This window comes from Phycodurus eques, chromosome 18, assembly GCF_024500275.1.
Source record: "Phycodurus eques isolate BA_2022a chromosome 18, UOR_Pequ_1.1, whole genome shotgun sequence".
In the NCBI taxonomy this organism is placed as follows: domain Eukaryota; kingdom Metazoa; phylum Chordata; class Actinopteri; order Syngnathiformes; family Syngnathidae; genus Phycodurus; species Phycodurus eques.
The window spans coordinates 14,001,555-14,026,972 of NC_084542.1; the positions used below are offsets into that span (position 1 = coordinate 14,001,555).

Consider the following 25,418-nt stretch of genomic DNA (forward strand, 5'->3'; position numbering starts at 1 on the left):
AGACGAATAAACACACAACACATTTCTAAGTGTCATCATTATAAAAAGTGACGTTTTAAAGAAACGTCTACTGGAAGTGAAGCAAAAAGGGGGGACAAAAAGGGGCGACTGCAGCGCCCGCGCATCTCTCCACTCCACTTACCTCCTTATCCTCCACCTCCCTTATCAGCGTCTGAAAATGGATTAAAAAAAGACAACATGACGCCTCATGGCCGCCTTGATGTTCTCGAAATGAGCCCCCCGATTCTCAAACACCAACCTCGGCTGCTTCCTGGCAAGGTCCGGTTTCGAGAAAGCGGGCGATTAGGAAGTAGAGCTCTGGTGTGGGTCGGAGGGGACACAGAAGAGGAACGGGGGAGCTGCGTTACAAGAGGGCTGCCGAGCGCGGGGAGGGAGAAGGGGGGACATAAACGACAACCTCGGCCCGCTCCCCGAGCTCCGCTACTCACCAGAAGTCAACTGCGCGATGTGCGGCCTGTGTGAAGCCATGTTTTCGGCGTGCTTCGGCGGGGGCAGCGCCGGAGCCGGAGCCGGGCCGCTGGGTGTCGGTGGCTGCCCTGTAGCTGTCACTGTTTATCCACCAGGAAGAGGCTGCCTCCATTCAGGCGCTCGAAAACAGTCCCGGCTCGCCTCCGCTCGAGGTGCTCCTCCGCGCGCAGGCCCAGACTAGTGCCAGCCGGGCGAGTTTCAACGCCAAACACCACCGCAAATGCCAAGGACGTACAATATGCACAGACATACGCTCATACGAGGGAAAATGTTGATTTTAGTGGTGGAATTTTAATCTTCTGTTCGTGTTTGATACACATCCCCCTCCCCCTCCTAAGGAGAAAACGCGAGCCCTCGGCGGAGGGATATCAGCGGTGTGTTTCACGCATAGGCCACTGTAGAGAGGAGGTTGTAATGGCAGCCTACTCAAGTAAGAGAGTTGTTGCTGGTTTAAAAAAATATATATTATTATTATAATTTTTTACTTCGAATTGGTCTATACTTAACATCTACGACACTTGACGAGTTGTTAAGTAATGACTGACCATTAGTCGAGCCGGGCGGATGGACACTCTTGAGATTTGTAGACGTAAAACATGGCTGCCGAATCCGCGTGCGAGCCGGGCTAGCTGTTAAAAGCCAACTTGGAGCCGACGTTATGTTTGCTTAAGTATTTCGTTTTCGTGTTACTCGAGCAAGATGTCGCTTATACACTCGCCCTCCTCGGGAGCCTGCTCGACGCGGAAGAAGTCGGTCTCTCCTCAACGCCGCCTGACACTAAAATGGGGGAAGGGTTGTCGTTAGCGGCAGAGGGGGCAACAACGCAGCCTAATGATAAAGGAAAACCTCGTGAATGTGGGGAATACGATGGAAACATTGAGGCAACATTATGGCAATTATCACAGATATGGCGACGTTACACTTCCTCCTGGATTTACTAAAACAGTTTAAATTCATATGAAGTGACTCAAATACACATATTAACAGCTGTTGGCCAACACAGGGATGCAGTGCGATATTGGGGGGGGGGGGGGGGGGGGGGGGGGCGTGTGAAAATCAGCAAACATGCCGCTGTTCCCTATCTGGTCTGTTTGGACAGTTTATAATAGCTTTTGTTGAAAATGAACTTTGCTCAGTTGCGCACGTAGGTATACTGAGGTCTACCTGTATTTAAATGTACTATAGTATTGAGCAGGTAAATAAGTTAAAATATTAAGTTAAAATATTTGTTTCATGTTACTGTAGGATGTACTGTATAGCCATTAGCACATTCCTCACACATTTGTTTTTCATCAATCTTATTTTATATTTTTCAACATAATTTGCATTATATCTATGAGTGCATGTTAGCATTAAGTTAGCTGACGCTTGTTGTTTAGTTGTTTTACGTCAGTTTAAACAGTGTACTACAACTGGGAGCAACAAGCAATTTGAACCAAGGATGTTAAGCCTCTTATTTGGAGAGTTATACACTGTCAGGTTGGACACAGCCACTCGTGTACATTGCAATGACGATGCTCAAACGATATATTGTGCAGCTCTAGTTTAAACTAAAATAATCGATTGCCAATAAGCAAATCCTGGTGGACATTTAACTGACACTTGATTACTTTTTTATTTTTATTTATTTGGTTTACCTACGGTATACATAATCACAGTAAGATCCACAGGCAGTCTTGCTCAAAGGTAGTCAGTCATCCATCAGCTGTTCTCGGTAAGCAAAGTGACATCCTTCGGAATTCCCTCATGACTTTTAGTCCCTCAAGTGTTCTGTGTTGCAGGTCTTGACCCTGTGAGATTCCCGTACTGAAGCCAAGTTGTTGCAGAGTGAGTTGCATTCCTATAATCGTGATATTATATATTGCATATAATGAAGATAAGTTACAAGGGACATCTGACAGGATCAAGAGTGTATAAAGTGTGCACACCCACCAAAACACATGCACATTCAAGAGTCACATGCATGGGTTTTAAACCAAATGAAGTGAAGCACCCATCCAAATTAGTTTTCAAGGTGTTTGACGAGTGCACAGTGTCTGGTAATACCAATTTACAAATAAATTGAAGCACTCGTGAAAATGTCTCGCCTTTTCATTGAGCTGAGGGACAGCTACAGTGAATCAAATCAATAACAAATAACAAGAATGGTTTTATTATAATTAACTGTTTTACATGGGTTTTTTTTCATATTACCTGGCCCATCTGTCTGTTTTAAAATTCAAACGTGGCCCTGGATCTAAAGTTTGCCCACCCCTAAAAAGGCGTACAATGACGTCATTTAATTTCTCTTACTATGATAAAGTATTTATGTTGTGCTAAACTTTCACATATTTTCATAAAATCATGATGATTTATCTAATGGCAGTTAAGAAAATGAACATTATTTACAGGCGCACCTCACATCAGACCATAATTATTATGCATAACAAGCTTAGCAGAGGTGGATAAACTCAAGACTCTGTACTCAAGTATAGGTACAGGTACTTGTGTTAGAAAAATACTCCGGTAAAAGTAGGGCTACTGATTCAATTCCTGTACTTAAGGAAATGTTTGAAAAAAAAAAAACATGGACTTTGAAATAATTACGAGTAAAAATGCATTTTTAATATCAATTATATACATTGCCCGTTTTGATAACGTGGTACAACGGGGGGGAAACTAGTTTGTGCACAAACTAGTTTTCCTCTTTTATTAACTTACATAGCACTAATAATAATAATAAAAAAATCATGTTGCATGTTGTTGTTTTTAAACTAGCTGGCTAGCTTTGGCTCACCTTTTATGCTATCAAAACGTGTTCCCATAGATTTGTTAAGGTTGTTGACTCACAAAGCATACTAAATTCAACAGAAATTATTCTTTTAGGGGACAATGTAAAACAAAGATCTCAAATTAGGCCATTGATGGGGACTATCTTGCATCTCCGAATAGGTTGCCGTCACATCCCAGTTCAATGCTCCATGTCGCTGCTGTCACTGTTTTTTGTTTTTTTTCCTGCCTTATAAGACTGGCAGATCGCACTCAATCAGCCAATCAAGATCTCAACTGCAGTTGACTTTGCCGCTCTTTAGTTATTATTTTTTTTAACGTCTTGTGTGTCATCATCCGCAGAGGTTGAAAAAAATTAACAAACCTATTTTGGAGTCAAATACCTGCTTTCAATGGAGGGAGTAAAAGTAAAATAGAAAAACAAATACTCAAGTAAAGTACGGCTACCTAAAGAATGTATTTACATTACAGTAACTAAGTATTTGTAGTTTGTTACTTCCCACCTCCACTGATCTTTAGTAATTTAATTTCACCTTTAATTTGAAAAAGAAAGCCAACCAACGGCCTACGTATTGTGTCCGTGTCTGTGAATGGCGGCAGAGGTGCCACATTGGCTCCCCCCCGATTGCTGACTTTTCACTTCCTGACACATCTATTTTTCGTATTCGTCTGTGCCACGTGGCCTCACACAAAAAGATGTACAACTACACACATACACACGGTAACTCACACAGCTGTGCAGGGGCCCCATGGTCGAAAAACGCCATCAAATGTCACTGTGGAATGCACAGGATGGGACAGCGAAGTCTCCCAACACGTTTACAATCAAAATGTTTCCATATTTGTTGAAATTGTTATTAAATGTAATGACAAAGGTCTAAGGAATAACTGTGTTACGAGTGTTAAATGAAGTTAACCGCTGTTAATATAACAACAAAAATACACAACAGGTCAAGGGAGGTGATCGCTTCTCCTTGGGAGATGAGACAAAAACATTTTGTCTGAACCTATCGGTTATTTGTGGAAAAACTCATCTATTTGAGATTGTTTTTGTAACGTGGAAAAAAAAGTCGCAAAATTATTTTGGGGTGAAAAAGGCAAATACAGTTAAGATAAAGTTCAGTGAAAGTGAAGTGCAAAGAAATTTTGCAATTAAGGAAACACCTTTTATTTCTTTACATTCTATTTGATTACGTTATTACTATTTGATTTTATTCAGTGCAGTATGGGGCACTGTTACTTTAGGTGTAAATGTGACTGATAAATGGAGTCTTGCAGAAGAAAAAGAGGAAGTTGTCAACTTTTTCTTTTTATTTGAAAATACTCTCCCAACAGACTGAAGCCAATTGAGGCGCCTCTAGAACACGAGCACCGCTGCTTATTGCTATGTCACTCTGCAGCAGGACAAGGGAATTAGGGTGTGGGTGTGTGTGTTTGGGCGGGGGAGGGGAGGGGTGGTTTGAGTGTAAGAGACAGAAAAATGTTGGGAAATCGAACACAGGAGACCCATCATCACGCCCAGCCAAAGCACATACATACAAAAAGAAGCTATGGGCCATTCTGAAAAGGAAGAGCTGTAAAAGTGCTGCAGTTGTTCTCCACAGTGACTGCCACTTTCTTTAAAAATATGACTACTACTAATAAAATAAAATGACTACTGTGGAGATCAGGATGAAGAACATATGCAGCTGTTTCTCATTAAATTTTTTTTTAAAAAAAGTAAAAATAAGAAAACAAGTTTTGATTGTGAAGGTACTGTTGGGAAGTTAAGAGGAGTGTGGACATTATATGGGGATTTTAGGGAACGCTGGCCATTCATCTCTAGCATCTATCACAAGTCTACAAAAAAATTTGCATGTTACAAAAAATTTGTCGGTAGGAAAATGGGAACAAAAAAAGTGGCGCCCGTTGTCCTTACGCCTTCTCCTCAGCGGCCTCAGTTGCCTACAGTGAAGAAAAATTGCAAGGATTAAGACTTTTTTTAAAAAGACTTTAATGTTAGCGATGCACTGTAACACACTGCAAACACACACGATATAAGAAAAACACTTTACAGTCCAACCTTAGAATTTGACCGAACTTACTTCAGGAAAAATAAGACACTAAAGTCGCACAAAACGTCAGCTCAAATTGCTGCCATTGTGTTCTTCACAAGAGCTCAGTTTAGTGAGCATCGTAGAATTAATTTTGTTTTATTCTTTTGTGACACTTAGCCTCAACTACCGAAGCCCCCGAAAAGGAAGTAGCCTGGTGCCTTTTCCGACTGGTTTGGGTGTAGAGTAGTTACATTGGAAAGCCCTGGCTTTGCTTATCATGAAGAAGAGGAAAAGTGATAAGAAGAAAGCATTTGTGCCTATGCTAAATTTTATTTTAAGCCAACATTTGTATTGTTAAATATGCTAAAACCATACATTTCTACCACATCCAACCAACCTGATAAATTCAAAGTAGTGGAGATCTCAGTACATTGCTGTACCTTGTAAACCACGTCAGGGTAGTCTACAACATTTGTCGTGTCCCAGAGCTCGGGACATAGGGAAACTGCATTCATATTTTTTCCCTCAGTTTTCTACTGTTTCCATTGCACGTTACGTTGCATTTTAAAAAGTAAAAAAAAACAGCACAATTCTGTAGAGATTGTTTAGAGCTCACTAAATAAACACTCACAGAGATCCTTTCAGGTTTAACAAAAGGGTCTGATTTTATATACATGAACGAAAAATTCTCAGTGGTTGACTTTAAACTATTAGCAAATAAATAACTTGCTTTAATCTTAATGGAGTACAGCTTATAATGAACGGTTTGGTCGACGGCGCACGATGCTGTGCTAAGTGCAGGAAGTTGAAGCTCTGAGTTAGTAGGGCACACGCAAAAGGTGGGTTAGCGTTACACTCTTGCATACCCTTCACTCTGACTGTCTCGCTCTGCCCTCGCACTGACATGGTGGAGGGAGCTGAGCTTCTGATGGAAGACACACTGACAGATGGACGACAAACAAAGATCTGCGTGTGTGTGTGTGTGTGTGTGTGTTGAAACACAAATGGACACCATCCTTATTAAATGTTCTTATTTTGTATGTTTTTTTTTGCCCATCTCAAACCTCGTTAGTCTTGGCATCTCCGTTCTGGGCAGGGCTGTCTTCCTTCTTCCCTTTGGTGGTGCCTTTCCGTGGCTTCGCCCCCTTTTCATCTGCCACCTTCTGCAGAACAAGTCATTAAAAAGTCGATATTAGTTCCATTCACTGATCATTAAGATGGATAAATGCTGGGGGAGATGTCGCCTCTGGAGATGCTCGATAAGATTATACGCCATAAATAGACTTATTTAGGACGAACTGTGTATGTGCTTCACTGACCTTGACGACAACCTTCTTGGCTTTGGCCTCGGGCTTCGGCGGTGTAGGTTTCTGCAGGACCAACAGAACCTAGTTAGACTGAGTCGGTTTGTTGGACAGTTCTTGGTATGATTTGTTTAACTATACTTTTTTTCCATGTGTACATTTATGTACAACTCAATGGAGTTATGTAGAGTGTTGTGTTTTGGATGTGTCAACAAACTCTCTAGGACAAATTTTCCTTTGAAGGACCCCTCGAAATGTAAAAAGTGATCCTAAAATGGGTACTTTAAACCAAAATGTCAGACTTCCCGTGTCTTTTCAGGCCTGGCTTCATGATCCTTTTTTATACATCTACTCATGATAGACATACCTACCAAATTTCATATTGCTAAGTGGAAATAGCTTTGGGGGTGGAATTTTCAAACTCAATTATTAAGAGTTTTGTTATTTTTGGGTTAGGACTCATCAAACGTCGCCCCCATGCTCCACACAGAGGCAATGACGAAGACTCAATTTTTTTGCAATTTACTGTCGCCTATCTACCACAATGAAGATTATTGAAATCTTACACATTTGATACAGTTTCACAATTGGGGACGTAATACATGATACTGTGTGCTCCCAATTGACTTAATTGTGTAAAGAAAAGTACATTTAAACGGCAACGACGGTGAAACATGCACACAACATTGAACGCATGCACAGACACCATGCAGAGTTCTACATTGGGTACGGAAAGTATTCAGAACCCCTTACATTCTTCACTCATTTTTATATTGCAGCCATTTTCTAAAATAATTTAAGTTCACTTTTTCCTCAATTTACACACAGCACCCCATATTGACAGAAAAAAAAACTGAATTGTTGACATTTTTGCAGATTTATTAAAAAAGAAAAACTGAAATATCACACAGCCAAAAGTATTCAGACCATTTGCTCAGTATTTAATAGAAGCACCAATTTGAGCTAATACAACCATGAGTCTTTTTGGGAATGATGCAACAAGTTTGTCACACCTGGATTTGGGGATCCTCTCCAGTTCTGTCAGGTTGGATTGTGAATATTGGTGGATAGCCATTTTCAGGTCTCTCCAGAGATGCTCAATAGGGTTTAAGTCAGGGCTTTGGCTGGGCCATTCAAAACTGTCACGGAGTTGTTCTGAAGCCTCTCCTTTGTTATTTTAGCTGTGTGCTTGGGGTCGTTGTCTTGTTGGAAGGTGAACCTTCGAACCAATCTGAGGTTCTGAACACTGGAGAAGGTTTTTCGTCCAGGATATCCCTGTACTTGGCCACATTCGTCTTTCCTTCAATTGCAACCAGACATCCTGTCCCTGCAGCTGAAAAACACAAACATGATGCTGCCACCACCAGGCTTCACTGTTGGAACTGTATTGGACAGGTGATGAGCCGTGCCTGGTTTTCTCCACACATAACTCTTAGAATTTAGGCCAAAAAGTTATAGCTTGGTCTCATCAGACCAGAGAATCTTATTCCTCACCATCTTGGAGTCCTTCAGGTGTGTTTTTTTTTTAGCAAACTCCATGCGGGCTTTCATGCATCTTGCACTGAGGAGAGGCTTCCATTGGGCCACTCTGCCATAAAGCCCCGACTGGTGGAGGGCTGCAGTGATAGTTGACTTTCGAGACCTTTCTCCCGTCTCCCGACTGCATCTGTGGAGCTCAGCCACAGTGATCTTTGGGTTCTTCTTTACTTCTCTCACCAAGGCTCTTCTCCCCCGATTGCTCAGTTTGGCTGGATGGCCAGCTCTAGGAAGGGTTCTGATCGTCACACACGTCTTCCGTTTCAGGATTATGGAGGCCACTGTGCTCTTAGGAACCTTAAGTGGATCAGAATTTTTTTTTTTAACCTTGGCCAGATCTGTGCCTTGCCACAATTCTGTCTCTGAGCTCTTCGGGCAGTTCCTTTGACCTCATGATTCTTATTTGCTCTGACATGCACTGTGAGTTGTAAGGTCTTATACAGACAGGTGTGTGGCTTTCCTCATCAAGTCCAATCAGTATAATCAAACAGGCGGACTCCAATGAAAGTGTAGAACCATCTCAAGGATGATCAGAAGAAATGGACAGCACCAGAGTTAAATATATGAGTGTCACAGCAAAGGGTCTGAATACTTATGGCTGTGTGATATTACAGTTTTAATTTTTTAATCTGCTAAAATTTCAACAATTCTGTTTTTTTTCCTGTCAATATGGGGTGCTGTATGTACATTAATGAGGAAAAAAATGAACTTAAATGATTTTAGCAAATGGCTGCAATATAACAAAGTGAAATATTTAAGGGGGTCTGAATACTTTCCATACCCACTGTATGTAGTTTAAAAAAAAAACAGAAAAAACACAGGCTGTGTGGTGAAGCAGTTTTCCAGGAGAGATCTTGTTGTGTATAACACATCCCAGCACGGCTTTATGGACCTGGGGTCTACCCAAACAGTTCCCACAAATTTGGAGGTATGCAATTGTCAAAAATTTGTTGAATTAACATTTTAGTGGTTCTAGCCTAACCCATCATTGGTGAATTATTTGCTACTGCACCACACTGGACAAAAGACAAACATATAAAAGACATAAATAACAAAACAAACAAGCGCAAGACTTTTGACGCTGAAGAATAGTGGTGAAGACAGCGAAGAGGAGGAGGAGGACCAAACTTACCACTGACAACCTCGCGGACCTCCTGATGGGCTAAGATGATCATTAAGAGAGCAAGAGACAGTGACAGAAAGAGAGAGAGAGAAAGACATCAGTTCTACCTCCGCAGTCGTAGTCTTTACCTGATCTGCTCGCTGCATGGCTGCTTCTCATGATGAGGCAAACTCAAACACAAGCACACGCACACGCACACACACACACACGCACACACACACACACGATTCACACTGACTTTTACCTCTTGTTTGGTGAACTTGGAGCTGTCCTTGCCCTCGGGACCCTCAGGAGACTATCAAGGAGAGCACAGTGAGCACATCTGGTAATGACAGTGAGTTTTTAATTTATTATTTTTTTTTTTTAAAGACGAATCAGCGTACTCGAAGCTAAGTTTTCTGACAGCTGTAGTTTTACAATTATGAAAAGTTGAGTGGCATTCAAAGCCTAATGCCACAGCGGTGGTGTGGGAACATTTTGGATTTAAGCCAGATGAACGCACAGCGCCCGCTAACACCAACGAGCAGCTATGTCGGCTTTAGATGACGTTGCAACACAACAAACCTCAAAGTATATTTTATTCGTTGTTCTACATTTCAATGCAAATGTTCAATATTCTTGGGAATTAAAAGTTAATTGCTCTTAAAAAGGATGTAAATGAATAATTATGCCATTATAACTATTCGTGGCATAAAAAACCTCAACGATACTGTCGTTTATCGTGATAGTTTCTGGGGAAAAATATATTGTCCTAAAAATTAGTTATGACAGGCCTCCTCACCTGTGCTACTCAAAGTCTGCGAGATAGCTGGTGGAAATGCGTAATTTTTGAGCATGCAGTTTGGCGACTCATTTTATGGTAATAAATTAATAAAGACTTTAACCTTGAGAAGAACCGTGTTTACATATATGTTTTGACAAATGGGACTTTTTTTTCCCCCTAGAGAAAGCTCTTATTTTCTTTTTTGTGGAAATTGATGTATTGATGACCGAAGTGAATTGAGATTAAAACAAATTCCTGGGAAATTAAAACAGTTTAAAAGCTTGTTTTTATATCAACAGAAATTAAGCAAAGCCCAGAAGAGGACAATTTTTTTTTTTTTTAACAAAGTCATTGTCATTTGCTTTTTGTATAAAAGGAGGAGAGAAAACCAATTCAGATCAGAAATCTGATTTTTGTGGGGGGGAAAAAAATTTGATTTTTTTTTTTTTCCTAAGGCTATATATCACTGAGCCCTAGGTAATGTTAATATTTTCCTCAGCCTTTACCGATCCTTTGCTACGTAAAATAACATGGTACCAAAAATCTCATCAATAACATATTTACATTAAAGTCAATTAAATAAAATACATTAAATTTTTTTTTTTTTTTCTATGCCTGCATCTTGTTCTTGGTAATGAACATCGTATAATGGAATCATCCCGTTTACATGACCAGAAAGGAGCTGCCTACAGAATCACCGAATTACAAAGGCGGGCTGTTCAACGCGCATGCGCAACATCCAATCCAAACAGGCGGGGGAGGAGAAGGAGGAGGGGCCACTCGATGTTGGTTTAGGATAGGCCCAAAGACCCCCCTACCCTCACACACACACACAATGGCAGCATCTAGCTGGTACTCGAACATGTACAAAGATGGCCAAAACAGCCCTGAACGTTCTTAATACATATCTCCTGTTATGAGATGATGTTTTTCGTAAAATGACATCCTTCAGACTGGACGTCTTCGTTATCACATTTTCGCCATTTAACCACTCGGCGCGTCCTCGTGACATTGTGAAAGGAAAACAGGGAAGCAGACGGTAAAAAAGAGAAAGAAATGACGGGAAAAAACAAACAAACAAACAAATACACACACACACACGTTTTCAAACTTGAGCTTTCACTTGTCCGGACGCGCGCGCTGCTGTTTTTATTTAACAGCTAAAATTACGACGCGGACGAGCCGTCAATTGCAGCGGCGACACTCACCTTCCTCTTCGGCATTGTTGCTAGTCAACGGAAAAGCACGGGAAAAAAATGACGCAAAGCTATAAGGTCAAGCCTTGCAAATGTCCACACGGTGGGATAAATCCAACTAGCTCGCACTAGAGGATCGATATCTAAAAAGCACCTTGGCTAATATGTTGATTATTATGCACTTCCCCCAAAAAAGTCTGTGCCTCGCCAAGCCATTGGCCAGCGCGCACCAAATCCTCTCCCATGCTGACTCTCCATTGGTCAGTGCTGTCTCCATGTAAATAATAGCGTCACCGATGTTTTGATTGACAGCCGACACTTGCCGCTTCCGATTGGCTGAGCGGCCTAGCTGTGACCCCGCCCCTTCGTCCCGTCCTCAAGGCGAGCGTGACAGCCAAGCCTGCCTCGCTCTCGGCGGATCTGGCGCATGTCGGAGTGTATTGTTGAATTGTCTCGAGAAAAACAACAACAACAACAACAAAAAGGAGCAGGAAAATTGACAATGCCACGCGCCGACCACATCTAGAACAGCGGGCATTGTGGGCTGCGGAATTTTACCAGTTCTATGGCACAATACTAATAAAGCAAATGACAACAAAGCATACACACAAAAACAGTTTTTCCCAGTAAGGCAAGGCAAGATTATATGTATATCACCAGTCAACAACAAAGTAAACCCATCGTGCTGTACAGAGGCAAAGAAAAAAAAAAGATGAAAAGCAAGGTAAAATCCCAACATGGATGAATGAAAAGGTAAAACAAAACACTAAATTGACAAAACACACAGATCACGGGTGTCAAAATTAAGACCCGGGGGCCAGATCCAGCCCACCACAAGATTTTATGTGGCCCACTAAAGCAAATAAAGCATGCCTACATGTTTTTTGCTAAATTGATTTTTTTTTAATTTGGCAGAAGATTTGGACATCAAAGTCTGAAATTGTAATTATTTTTCACTTTAACCACTTTTGTTTTGATTCAACAAATTCTATTTTTTTTAAAAACACAAATTGGACAATACTTTCATTCAAAAATATTTGCTTGCCACTATTTTCTATGACTTCAGATTTTTTAAATTTAATTTGTTGTAAATATTCAATATAGATTGTTATTATATGCTATTATTGACTGTTATGTAGTATTGTATATTTTTAACAACAAAATTAATTTGAAATAAAAATTCATGGAAAATAGTGGCAAGCAAATATTTTTGAATTATTGAAATTGTGTATATGCAATTATAGGATGAGGTGATTATACTTATATATGCTATTCACAGTCATAATGGCCCTCTGACAGAAATCACAAGAGTTTGACACCCCTGAATCAAATTAAAATTACAAAACAAATGCCGGATGGTGAAAACAAGAAAGCATTTTTTTTCCATTTCTGAAAAAGAAAGAGTGAACAAAGTTCTAAGACAGATTTGAATGTACTGACAGCTTTAGCAGATCTCAGGTGTTCAGGAAGTTTGTTCCACAATTGAGGAGCAATAATGCTACTTCACATTATTTAGTTCTGGTTCTGGAAACACTTAATAAGGCAGCACTCGATGACTGGAGGGGTCTGGAAGTCTTATAAAGGCTAATTTACTGTAACAATGTAATGTAAGTAATAACAGTGCTAGGTTAGCAACTGATTGTTTCATTGGTGAAAATCAATCGGCCAAAAGATCTCAAAAAGGTAGAACAAAATTCCACAATCCAAAGAAATTCAAGAACAGATGAGAAATAAAGTGATCAGTGATCAGATCTATCAGTGTGGAAAGGGTTAAAAAGGTATTTCTCAAGCTTTACGACTCCAACGAACCGCAGTGAGAGCCATTATCCACAAATGGAGAAAACATGGAACAGTTTTGAACCTTCCAAGGAGTGTCCGTCTTACAGAAGTTACCCCAAGAGCACAGCGACAACTCATCCAGGTGGAAACAAAGGAGACCAGGACAACATCTAAAAAAACTGCAGGCCTCTCTTGCCTCAGTTAAGGTCACTGTTCAAGACTCAACAATAAAAAATAAAAAAAAGAGAGTGGGCACCAATGGCATCCATGGCAGAGTTCCAAGGCAAAAACCACTGCTGACCAAAAAGAACAAAGGCTCATCTTACTTTTTGTGGAAAAAAAAAAAATATATATATATATATATTATATATATATATATATATGAATGATTCCCGAGACTTTTGGGAGAATATTCTCTGGACTGATGAGACAAATATTTAACTTTTTAGAAGGTGTCTGTCTCGTTACATCTGATCTAAATGTAACACAGCATTTCAGAAAAAGAACATCATACCAAGTCAAACATGGTGGTGGTAGTGTGACGGATTTTCCACTTAAGGACCTGGACGACTTGCCGTGATTGATGGAACCATGAATTCTGCTCTTTATCAGAAAATCCCGACGTAGAATGTTCGGCCATCAGTTTGTGACCTCAAACTGAAGTGGATTTGGATTCTGCAGCAAGACGTTTCAAAACACACCAGCAAGTAAACTTCTGAATGGCTTAAAAAAAAAAAAAAAATGGTTTTTGAAATGCCCCATCAAATTCCAGATTTGAATTTGATTGAAATGATATGGCATGACCTGTAAAAAGCCATTCATGCTCGAAAACCCTCTCGTGTTGCAGACTTAAAACAATTCTGCAAGAAAGAGTCAGCCAAAATATCTCCACAGAAATGTGAAAGACTCATTGCCAGTTATACAAAACATTTAGTATCAGTTGGTGCAGCTGAGGGTGACCCAACCAGTTATGTTTTGGGATCAATTACTTATTCACACAAGGACAGGTAGATTAGATTTTTTTCCCCCTTAGTAAATAAAGTCACAATTTAAAAACTGCATTTTAAGTTTGCTTGGGTTTAGGTGTCTGATATTTACATTTGTTTGATGATCTTAAAGTGGGGAAACTATGCACACACAAAAAAAGATAAGGGACAAATACTTTTTCATGGTTCTATAAATATATATATCATCTAATAATATTATAAATACATTCAGTACATATATTACATGAGTGTAAATTGATCATAACACCCAGAACCTTTGAACCTAGACGCACTAGTAGTAACTAGATATACAGTATCAGGGGTGACGAACCTAAGGGCTGTGAGCCATGCAATAGCCTGCGAATGCAGTGATTTCATCTGCCATGTAATTGAAAAACAATCAAAAACAGTCACAGTGGAACTTGGATAAAAAGCTCATCATAAGTAACCCACCCATTTGGATAGTATATCATAACCGTTGGATCGTTGCATCCTTTTCCTAAAATTAGAATGGCTCTCGGAGCCCCCAGATAATCATATTGCTAGGTGAGGTATCATATTGCTTATAATCAATACACATACATTTGTAGTATATATACTGCATGCGTTCATCCTGACAACATCCAGAACCTTTTAACCTAATCGCATGGCCTTTGTGTGTAACATCACACGAGCAGAAGTGTGTAGCGATAGCCACAAAAATGACAAAAGAGCTTTTTCTGCAAACAAAACAAACCCCCCAAAAAAATCCTCGTCATGAAGCGTGCACGTGTTGAAAAACACACAGTCAGCTGAATGAAACAATGAAGAGCACACGTGTAATACGTCAAGCCTGTATAGAAATGTGTAGAATTGGCACGTATAGAACACTATCTCATGTTATTACTAGACAATGTCTGCGTTTTGTTTTGAATCTTTGTGGAACATTTTGGACATGACAAGAGCATTAACGGTAGCCATTATGATAAAAACTTAAATTCTGTCCATTCAACCAGAATTCCGTTTGAAAATTGCACAGGCAACATTTCAAATAACACTTCACTGCATTCTTACCTGGCTGCTCCTTCTTTTGGAATAACTGTTCAAAAAGAAAAAAAATGTCAAAGAAAAAGCAAAACAGGACTCGTGTCAGATATTTGCCTTTGTTTTCATCACTGGGGGCAAAAAATGCAGGCGGTGACATCGGGCATTAGGATGTATCGTGGTCGGTACTGTGGAGTTTAAAGCTAGCTAAACTATATAACAAGACTGTATTTATTATAATACTGTATGTATTGTATTTGTGTCGTAAATTATTACAAAACAATATTTGTATTCTACATTGAGTATATATATACAATTGAAGCCAGAAGTTTACATACGCTATATAAAAAGATGCACTTTTCCCCCCCTCACTGTCTGGCATGAAAAAAAAAAAAAAAAGAACTAAACTTTTCCTGTTTTAGATCAATGAGAATTACCAACATTATTTCTATTTGCTAAACACCAGAATAATGAGGATTTTTTTTTTTTAGACAATTGTCAGTACATTCTTCCAAGTCAGAAGTTTACATAAATTTCATTTTTGATTTGGTACCATTGCTTTTAAATTGTATGACTTGGGTCAAACTGAACGGACTGCGTTATCCTTAAGCCACTTTGTAACCAGTTTGGCCGTATCCTTCGGGTCATCGTCCACTTGGAAGACCCATTTGTAAACAACCTTGCACTTCTTGACTGATATCTTGAGATGTTGCTTCAGTATTTCCACATAATGTTCTTTTATCATGATGCCATTTATTTTGTGATGTGCACCAGTCCATCCCGAAGCAAAAACAACTTCACATGTTGCTGGCACCCCTGTATTTCAAAGTTGGGATGGTGTTCTTTGGCTTGCAAGCTTCCCTCTTTTTCATCCACATGTAACAATGCTCATTATGGCCAGACAATTTAATTTAGTTTCGTCAGACCACGAGACACGTCGCCCAAAAATGAAGGCCTGCAATTCTTTAGATGTTGTCCTGGGTTTCTTTGTTACCTCCTACATGAGTTTCCGCAGTGCTCTTGGGGTAATTTTTGCAGGCCGGCCACTCCCCGGAAGTTTCACCACTGTTCCATGGTTTCTCCATTTGTGGTTAATGGCTCTCACCGTGGTTCACTGGAGTCGTAAAGCTTTAGAAATGGCTTTGTAGCACTTCCCAGACTGATCGATGTCAATGAATTAATTTCTCAACTGTTCTTGAATCTCTTTGGATCATGGCATTTTGTTGCAATTTTTTTAGCTCTTTTGGCTGACTTTATTTTGTCAGACAGCTTCTATTTAAGTGATGTCTTGATTGAACATCTCTGGAGCTAATCAGGCTTGGTTGGTTGTGTCTGTGTATGTGTTCACTGTGATGGGTAAAATGCAGAGAACAAATTTCGTGTGCATGCATGCATGTTTATGACAGTAAAGGTGATTCTTCTTCTTCTTGTGGTCAGTGAAAATTAACTCAGCTTTCCGAAAAATGGGATTAGCCACAGTTAAATCACGATTTAACAAGAGGGGCAATTACTCCACGCCAGGAAGGTTTAAATAGAATAGTAATTTTGTTGAAGGAAAAATGGTTAATAAATAGAAGGGGTCAAATATGTTTTCACAGTACTGTCTACTCCACCAGCTGCCACTGATAGTTTGCAATACAGTCAGAGTGCCTTGACTGACATCTTGTGGACATCTACAGCAGTGCAGGTTGAGCTTTTGGGCTTCCCGCTATTCTAGAATCGACTTTTTTAGGAATTAAATGACGAACACGAGCGTGTTAAATTGGTTTGAACATTTAAAATAGAAAAACATTCACTCTGTCCTCGTGTGGGCTTTATTGTTAATTTCCCTAACGTTCACATTTGGCACAATTGTGTTTTACCTGAAAAGTATAAATAAACTAATCTATTTTTAATACTGTTTGAAGCTCCATGCCCCGCCCCTCCCTTGCCCTGAGTCCATATGACGTCATTGGAGCAGCGCACTTGTCCATCACGGCGCACTGAGGAAATTACATATCGCATTCATTCACTTCCATCCATGCGAGCATGCAGGGCAATCATGCATTCAATTGCATGACTGTACTGTTGTCACGTCACCATCTGAGCCGCGTGTTAAATGTATGTAATGTAAATGTACTAAATAAATATGTGACCGCTGGCAAATAGGCGGGACTTCCTTCCGGCTGTCAGCAGAGTTGGGCTGTTTATCTCGGCGCGTTCACGCTAACAGTGCAGCGATCAGATAGCGAGGTAAGCCTAACGGTCACACGCTATTTGATGTCATTTCAACGATGGTTTTTTCCCCCTCTCTCTCCCCGTTTAGTCGACGATGCGCAGTTGTTGTTGCAGCGTACAAACGGCGCATAAGGGCCAAGAATGTCCGGATCCAATTTGACCCGGAATGCGGCTAATCTCGTGTGTTGTGCTTTTTGCATTGTTGCGTTATAACGTTTGTCACCTATTTACTGACCGCTCACGTCTGCATGCCTGATGTCATACAGTATCTGCACGTCTACCGTGTTTTACTAATACCAGTGAACCCCCGCCCCCCTCGCCCCCCGTTTATCGCGGACATTCGTTCAAGGCCCACCCCATAAGAGAGAGAACAGAGGAAAAACGTTGTTTTGATAGTTTTACCCCTCACACACAGTTTAAATGCTTTAAACTTGTTAAATTACACTTCAACTTATTACTCTCAGAGCTCTCCGACTAAGAGGCAACGCATGCTTGCAACCCAATCGCATGAACTAATTTGAGTATTACACATTACTAGTAGTTAGATAGTTTGCATGGAGGTTAAAGCATGAAAGAAAAAGGTTGTCCACTTTTAAGTAACGTTTTAGCAGTCTTAACTTTCATAGTCAAGTATATAAGGAAGTTATCCACTGTTAATAATAAATCCACAAAACAATAAAACATTAACATATTTAATGACCAATGACAAAGGCGTAATGCGAAGGTGCATCATGCCACATTTTTAGTCACGAGCAACATGTCAGGTTGCCATGGTCAGTAGCATTAGTCGTGAGTCGCAATGTGTCATGTTAACATGGTCAGTAGAGTTAGTCCCAAGTACCGTATGTTTGGAGAAAATCCTTATGTGTTTCTGAGATGGACCATTACATTGAAGATTACTTTACCAGGGTCAGGAAAGTTAATCATGAACATCAATGTATCACATTGACATGTTCAGTAGTGTTAGTCGTCAGTAACCACCAACATGGGCACTAGAGTTAGTCATGTTTACCAATGTGTGACGGTGACATTTTCTGTCGTGTTAGTCGTGGGTAATACTGTGTCATGGTGACTACTTTAGTCAGTCAACTAAATAATCAGATCACATTAATATTCGATACTGAATCAGGTGACTAGTAGAGGCTTGTCTTCTGTTCGCAGCTTTCGGCACACGATGCATGGTCATCTTCTGCGTGGAGGTCTGGGCCCTCTGGCCCTCTTGTGGACCCTGACGGCACCTTTAGTTTCCCTCCAGGACTTGAGAGAGCGCCCCAAGCTGCTCCTGGTGTCCTTCGATGGCTTCCGCTGGGACTACGTGAACCGGGTTCCCACGCCAAACTTCCACATCCTGATGGAGGAAGGCGTGACGGTGGAGCAGGTGGAGAGCGCCTACATCACAAAGACCTTACCCAACCATTACAGCCTGGTGACGGGCCTCCACGCCGAGACGCACGGCATCGTCGCTAACGAGATGTTTGACCCGGTCCTCAACCGCTCCTTCTCCATGGAGACGGACAGCATCTATGAGTCCCAGTGGTGGGAGCAGGCGGAGCCCTTGTGGGTTACCATACAGAAGTCCGGCGGGCGTAGCGGCGCCGCTATGTGGCCCGGTTCAGACGTGACGATCCACGGAATGTTCCCTACTCGGTACCTCCCATACAATGCCTCAGTTCGCTTCGAGACCCGGGTGGAGCACCTGGTCGAATGGTTTTCTGCTCCTGACAAGGAGGCGGTGGATTTCGGGGTCCTGTACTGGGAGGAACCTGACGAGAGCGGGCACGATTTCGGACCAGAGAGCTCCCTGATGGACGGTGTCATCGCCGACGTGGATGAGAAACTCGGCTTCCTGCGCAATGAGCTGAAGAAGGCGGGCCTGTACGGGAGGGTCAACCTGGTGGTGACCAGCGACCACGGCATGACGCAGCTCTTCGCCCATAAGATCATCGAACTAGACGAGTACGTGAGCAGAGACCTCTACACCTGGGTGGACAAAAGTCCCGTGGTGGGAATACTGCCCAAAGAAGGTAACTCTTACAAAAATCACCTTTCCACCTAACGTTCCAGGAACTTTTTTCTTCCAGGTAGCCTGCTAAATGGTTACAGTTAAAGTAGATATCTTCCGCGCTGCAAGCCCGCCCCAGAGATTCCTGGCGCTCTCAGATGTACTTGGGTCTTCTTTTGGCCCTGATATATTACCCTGGAACTAGATTTCGACAATAGTTCCTCTAACTTAATAACGCATAATGGTCCTCCAAAGGTTCTTAGTTCCTTGGGTAAAGTTCCTGTCATGGAAATATGCTTATCATTTTATGGATGAGATGGTCAGTAGTTGTGACTAAAGATGTTAACACAGTCAGTAGTCATTAGTTAGTTGTGCGTACTGTTGTTACTCCCGACTAACTCTAGTGACCATGTCGACTGGACATATTGTTACTGACAACCAACTCCAATGGCACGTCTTGCAGGGAAGCTGGACGAGGTGTACGACAAGTTGGCCGACGCCAACCCCTACATGGCGGTCTACCGGAAGGACGCCATCCCCGAACGCCTCCACTACCGCCATAATGCAAGGATCATGCCCATCCTGGTGGAGGCTCGGGAGGGATGGACCATCGTGCAGAACAGGAGCACGCCGCTCATGAGTACGTCTCTACGCCTCGTACAAAGACTTTTGTGCGCAGCTTTTCCCGTCCGTCTCTTCTATTATTAGTCCTACTGGAGCTGTGCTATTTATTTATTTATTCATTTTTACTTTGAACTGAATCCCACTTGATGAAATTAAAGAAAAAGCAGGAGTACGAGGGTGTGTGGGAATAAAGCTTCCTCTTACCTTCATAGTACCTTTACATTGAAAAGAGTCTGCTTCAGAATAATACCGCGTGAAACTGTGAAAACCATGCCACATTGCATTCATCGCGCCAACAATCAAGAACAACAATAGAGGAGAAAGAGGCTCGCTGTCAAAACAGGGCACTGCAGACAAGTGGAGACTCTCCAATTGCATTCCAGAGCTAAGCTAACATTAGATTGTGTGATGATTTTTTTTTTGGTCCTTTTTAGCTTCAAAATTTAAAATGACAAATCTACAACTCTTCAAAATCGTGCACTGCAACAAATTGGGGACTGTGTCGCATATCACTGCAGCACCCAGAGCTAAGCTCACGTTAGCATGTGCGTTTCTTTTGTGTAATTTCTAGCCTCTGAAGTTACAACATCAAATCTACTCTCTTTAAACCAGGGCACAACAGCCAAGTGGAGACTGTGGCGTATAATACGTTAGCATCCAGATCTGTTGCTCTGTATTTATTCAGTTGCGGTCTCTCCTCAGTGGGAAATCACGGCTACGACAACACTCTGCGCAGCATGCAGCCCGTCTTCCTGGCCCGCGGCCCGGCCTTCCGCCGGAACTATGTGAAGCCCACCATGCGCTCTGTGGACCTGTACCCTCTCATGTGCCACATCCTGGCTGTCCCGCCTCTGCCCAACAACGGCTCCCTCTCGAATATCCGGGACCTGCTGCACCCGGAGCCCACGGCGTCCCCGCCCGGCGTCCCCACCCCCCCGGGGCCGGCGGGGGCCTCCCACTTCCCCGCGGTGGTTGGCTTCCTCCTGGGGGCGATGCTGGTTGTGGGCTTCCTGGTGGTGTTCGTGCGGCAGGTGACGCTCAAGCAGCTGCCGTCGCTCAAACACACCAGTAGGGAGATGTCGCAGCCTTTACTGCAAGAGGACTTGCACCTGTAGCCGGAAGCAAGCAGAAATGCTGGACTTGTACCCCCACCTGGAGGAGGTCCAATCAGGAGCAGGTGGGGAAGCTGGTCCTAGTGTGGAGGCTCAACTTCTGGTGGTAGGACTTTAAAATCTTTCTGTGAAGCTTTGCGTGGCTTTACTTTGGCTGTGAACAGGGTTCAAAATGGGTGGAAAATTCCCAGAAAATGTCTGTAAAGTATCGCTAAATTTCCATAGGAAGCTAAGATATGGAATTTTGGGGATATTCCAAACTGTATCGTAAAAAGTATCGTATTCAAGGATTCATCCATGAAAAATAGACAGCTCTCCTTGCCCACGTGTGAGGGCATTACAGTACCCTAATTGCTCCATTTTTCTTCACTTGAGCGGCGGTGGCTCGAAAGCTTGCTCGTACCTCCTATTTAGGCTCGCTGCACAAAGGGGAGGAACAAAAAAAAAAAAAAAAAACAATTATAATAATCGACCAAGCGATGGCTTGTAACAAAAACCATGAAATCTGGTTGTTTTGGTCAGGACTATGCTAAAATATATTTTCCACAACTATATTCCAGTTCCCTTTTAAGAGCCAACCTTCAATGTATTCAATTCCTGGTTTATTCCTGTTAATTCCCAGAAATTCCCAACTTTGAAAATCCCCAGAATTTTGCAACCTTAATTATGAACCCTCTAACGTCATCACATTGTCTTCATACTACTACCTATGTTTGACATCCAAGCCCAATGTGAAGCTTTTGTTATCTCGTGCCACCTTTGCTCAGTGGAAAACAAGACAAAATGTGTCCATTTGTTGACAAAACAGCAGCAGCCCCTTTTACACAGCCTGCAAACATGGGATTTTTCGATCTTCTTTTTCTGTTATTCTGTATAAATGGCACCCAATGGGAGGATGAATTGGAAGAAAAATTTGAAAATGTTCTGCCTTGTGAGGTAGTATTAAAGCGGAATTGTATTCTGCGATGCCGGGGACAGGGGTGTAAAATTTAACATCTGACACTCTCTTCTCCCACCCTGTTGTGGTGAAAGCAAATTTGTACATTACCAGATGATAGCCTCAAAGTCATCTAATTAATTGACTGCGGGATGCCGTGTTGTTGTGAAACAGTTGCTTCAATGTCCCGCTATTGTTTTGTGCTGCGTGGATAAAAGCCCGATCTTCTGTTACAGCTCTGATGCGGCCATTTTGTGGGATCTCTGTGGAAAAAGGCAAGTGTTTTAAAGCCTAAAAAGTTAGCGCTTTTGTGCAAAATGCTTAAAAAAAAAAAAAAAGGAGTATACTTGCAACTCTTAGTGTTTCCCAGTGTTGTTGTTTTTTTAATAGTAATATGAAAAATATCGCTATCATAATGATGCGCCTGAGGGCCGGATTCTGAAACAAGGCAAAGACTTTGAGACAATTTCTCACAAAAATAGTGTGAGGTGTGGCAAAGAGCCCAGGAAAGATATTTTCTTCCTATGGAAAGCCGTTTGAACATTTATTTGATATCTAGCGTAAGGTCCATGTACAAGTTTGGGGCGCCAAACTAATTTTTGTCACGGGCCACCTCGTAGTTATGGTTTCTTTTAAAGGGCCGTTATGACTGTGAACCCTTATAAATGTATGATCGTCTCACAATATTACATATACACAATGAATTGATTGATAGCTAGTTTTGAAATCAGAACCCGAGTAAAAAAAAATTTGTTCAACTATTATTCAGTTTATTTTAAAAGGGGGATTGGTAAGAAAAAAAAATGCTTGCAATATTACTGAAACTGTTCTCAACTGCCTTACCTGGTTAGTTGGAAAAAAAATAAACTACAACTACTAGTGAAGTGCTAGATGATAATGTCGTATGCATTTGTGAACTAGTGGACCGTTTTGCTTCACCAGCAACGTAGCTGTCTTACTAGTAGGGCTGTCACTACCAAATCTTTTTAGAATCAATTATCCTATAAATATTTCATCGAGCAATTGTCATTTTCAAAAATATTTTGGGGTTTTACGACTAGCATGCATTTTATTCTCATTTATGAGGGCTGGACTTCTATCCTTAAATTGTATGTTGGTACTGAGTATATGGTATAAACTCTCTACAGAATTTGACTCTCTTCAGATTCAGCCTTTGCTAAACGATTTAGCATTTGCGATTAGCATTAGCACCCTAGCGATGATTATTTTAGGTAAAAAAAAAACAAACAAAAAACGCTAACTACCATAAGCTCACTTAGACATGTTATATGTACATTACACATCTAATAGTGTCTTAAAAATCACTTATAGATGCTGCTTTGTCATTTTTGGCAATGTTTTTCACTGGCCAAACAGGACGTCCGTCTGCAACAAATGTCCGTGCGCTAACCATGGACAGTGGCCAAATCGTTTCTGTCAGTGCAGATTGGGTCTGAGCGGCACAAATATGCTTTTGCGAATATTTTATATTGCCTCGAGGCAGAAACCTTTGCCTCAAACAATGTTTGTGGTCGACTGATGTTCTTTTTTTTTTTGCACAGCCCTACTTACTAGTATGAGTTGTCTTACTACTGGGGACAAGGCGTGCACTACTACTATGTGGATGTGAAGAAGGATATCAAGGATGTGGGATAAATGCTCCAACGGCTTTCCATGTCCTCCTTTGTTTGAATGTCAGCCGGCGAGCGCTCCTACCTGTCAATCATTCCATTCAGCATCGCTATGTGTCGTACAGTCTTTGCGTGTGATCTGTCCTTTGAGATATCTATGTGGGTGGAATGTGAAGTGCAGTTTTGCCATCGTGAGTATTTTCTCTCTCTGGAAGTTTTTATCCTCTTTGCTTTGGGCTAGAACTGTTCCTGCGATTTGCACTACATGACCGACAGGGATCAGTAGGTTACAGTATATACTTTGCACTTCATGTTGTAGTATTAAACAAAAACAAACAAAAAAAGAAGTTAGGTGCCTCTCGCCAAAAAGCTTTTAAATCAGCGTAGTCACAAAAGTGTTAGCGATTTACTGAAATTTGTATTTTTCTTGTCTTTATGGCTTTCAGATTATTGTTGCGCTAACAAGGTAGCTGAGCACCCCACAAATGACACTGTGATGTATTGTTTTTAAATTTCTATGATACATTTTCAGATTGAAAGAAAAAGTGTCTTGTTGACAGATGAATGAACACACACGCACACACACAAATGATTTGTTCAAAGAATGATTGCCAGATGAGTTGCATTTGTGAAATGTAACAAACTTGGTCAAGAAATGAACTGTATTTGCCATGTTAACAGGATTAAAATGCCTTCTGAGTTAAAAGGAGTTTTAAAGTTGCTTTGAGTTTCTACTCATTGAAGGACTATGAGATTATATTATTTATTCATTAAATATTTTCAAAAAATAAAATGCATTCAAAGACAATTTACCCCCCCGATCAGAACCCGAGCGGTGTTCTGTTATTGGACGTCTGTGCTCGTCTTGGATTGTCCATAACGAACACCATGTTCAAGCATAAGGGTGTCCACACGTGCACTTGGCACCAGGACACCCTAGGTCGCAGTTCGATGATCGACTTTGTGGTCGTGTCATCGGACTTGCGGCCGCATGTCTCGGACACTCGGGTGAAGAGAGGGTCGGAGCTGTCAACTGATCACCACCTGGTGGTGAGTTGGCTCCGATGGTGGGGGAAGATGCTGTTCGGTCCCTGTACGACCGGAGTCAGAGTTTGGTCCGCATATCCGGCAGTAAGTCGGACTCGTTCCCGGTGAGGGTTGGACTCCGCCAAGGCTGCCCTTTGTCGCCGATTCTGTTCATAACTTTTATGGACAGAATTTCTAGGCGCAGCCAAGGCGTAGAGGGGGTCCGGTTTGGTGGCCTCAGTATTGCATCTCTGCTTTTTGCTGATGATGTGGTTCTGTTGGCTTCATCAAGCCGTGAGCTCCAACTCTCACTGGAGCAGTTCGCAGCCGAGTGTGAAGCGGCTGGGATGAGAATCAGCACCTCCAAATCTGAGACCATGGTCCTCAGTCGGAAAAGGGTGGCGTGGTCGGGGATGAGATCCTGCCCCAAGTGGAGGAGTTCAAGTATCTTGGGGTCTTGTTCACGAGTGAGGGAAGAATGGAACGGGAGATCGACAGGCGGATCGGTGCAGCGTCTGCAGTGATGCGGAGTTTGTATCGGTCCGTTGTGGTAAAGAAGGAGCTAAGCCGAAAGGCGAAGCTCTCAATTTACCGGTCGATCTTCGTTCCTACCCTCACCTGTGGTCACGAGCTGTGGGTCGTGACCGAAAGAACGAGATCCCGGATACAAGCGCCCGAAATGAGTTTCCTCCGCAGGGTGTCCGGGCTCTCCCTTAAAGATAGGGTGAGAAGCTCGGTCATCCGGGAGGATCTCAGAGTAGAGCCGCTGCTCCTCCGCATTGAGAGGAGCCAGATGAGGTGGCTGGGGCATCTGATTCGGATGCCTCCCGGACGCCTCCCCGGTGAGGTGTTCCGGGCACGTCCC

At 41.9% G+C, this 25,418-nt stretch overlaps 3 protein-coding genes across 4 annotated transcripts in view; 1 reads left to right on the top strand and 2 right to left on the bottom strand.

Moving 5' to 3' along the window:
- The window catches only part of phip (pleckstrin homology domain interacting protein), a 34,434-nt gene extending 29,969 nt beyond the window's left edge, over nt 1–4,465 (bottom strand). Inside the window, exons 1-3 of the mRNA XM_061703691.1 lie at nt 450–4,465; nt 260–318; nt 143–172 (exon numbers count right to left, since the gene is read on the bottom strand). Coding sequence (XP_061559675.1) covers nt 143–172; nt 260–318; nt 450–489 — 129 coding nt within the window. The 5' untranslated portion in view covers nt 490–4,465. The remainder of the gene's footprint in view (nt 1–142; nt 173–259; nt 319–449) is intronic.
- Nucleotides 4,466–4,551: 86 nt separating this feature from the next.
- On the bottom strand, nt 4,552–11,413 carry hmgn3 (high mobility group nucleosomal binding domain 3). Its single transcript, XM_061703692.1, has 6 exons — nt 11,229–11,413; nt 9,502–9,552; nt 9,267–9,296; nt 6,614–6,664; nt 6,359–6,457; nt 4,552–5,202 (listed from the first exon to the last, which is right to left on the bottom strand). The coding sequence occupies exons 1-6, from the start codon at nt 11,241–11,243 to the stop codon at nt 5,173–5,175; spliced, it is 276 nt and encodes a 91-aa protein (XP_061559676.1). The 5' UTR covers nt 11,244–11,413; the 3' UTR covers nt 4,552–5,172.
- A 5,583-nt stretch (nt 11,414–16,996) lies between these two features.
- On the top strand, nt 16,997–24,335 carry enpp5 (ectonucleotide pyrophosphatase/phosphodiesterase 5). 2 transcript variants are annotated; one of them, XR_009770349.1, is made up of 5 exons: nt 16,997–17,236; nt 18,383–19,245; nt 19,687–19,863; nt 20,550–21,065; nt 22,133–24,335. XR_009770349.1 is itself a non-coding variant. In XM_061705056.1 (4 exons), the coding sequence occupies exons 2-4, from the start codon at nt 18,396–18,398 to the stop codon at nt 20,960–20,962; spliced, it is 1,440 nt and encodes a 479-aa protein (XP_061561040.1). In that variant the 5' UTR covers nt 16,997–17,236; nt 18,383–18,395; the 3' UTR covers nt 20,963–21,292. The 2 variants fall into 2 exon arrangements, 1 of the variants encoding a protein (XP_061561040.1); XM_061705056.1 differs by lacking the exon at nt 22,133–24,335 and having other exon boundaries at nt 20,550–21,292.
- Nucleotides 24,336–25,418: the final 1,083 nt, after the last annotated feature.

Excerpts from the sequence above, each read along its gene's own strand:
- hmgn3 (XM_061703692.1), bottom strand. Across the intron at positions 9,297-9,501 it reads CCAAGTTCACCAAACAAGAG|CCCATCAGGAGGTCCGCGAG; the intron begins GTAAAAGTCAGT and ends TGATCATCTTAG. Across the intron at positions 6,665-9,266 it reads GGTCCGCGAGGTTGTCAGTG|AAACCTACACCGCCGAAGCC; the intron begins GTAAGTTTGGTC and ends TTGGTCCTGCAG.
- enpp5 (XM_061705056.1), top strand. The coding sequence starts at position 18,396 with ATGCATGGTCATCTTCTGCGTGGAGGTCTGGGCCCTCTGGCCCTCTTG. Across the intron at positions 19,246-19,686 it reads GGGAATACTGCCCAAAGAAG|GGAAGCTGGACGAGGTGTAC; the intron begins GTAACTCTTACA and ends CACGTCTTGCAG. Across the intron at positions 19,864-20,549 it reads CAGGAGCACGCCGCTCATGA|TGGGAAATCACGGCTACGAC; the intron begins GTACGTCTCTAC and ends GTCTCTCCTCAG.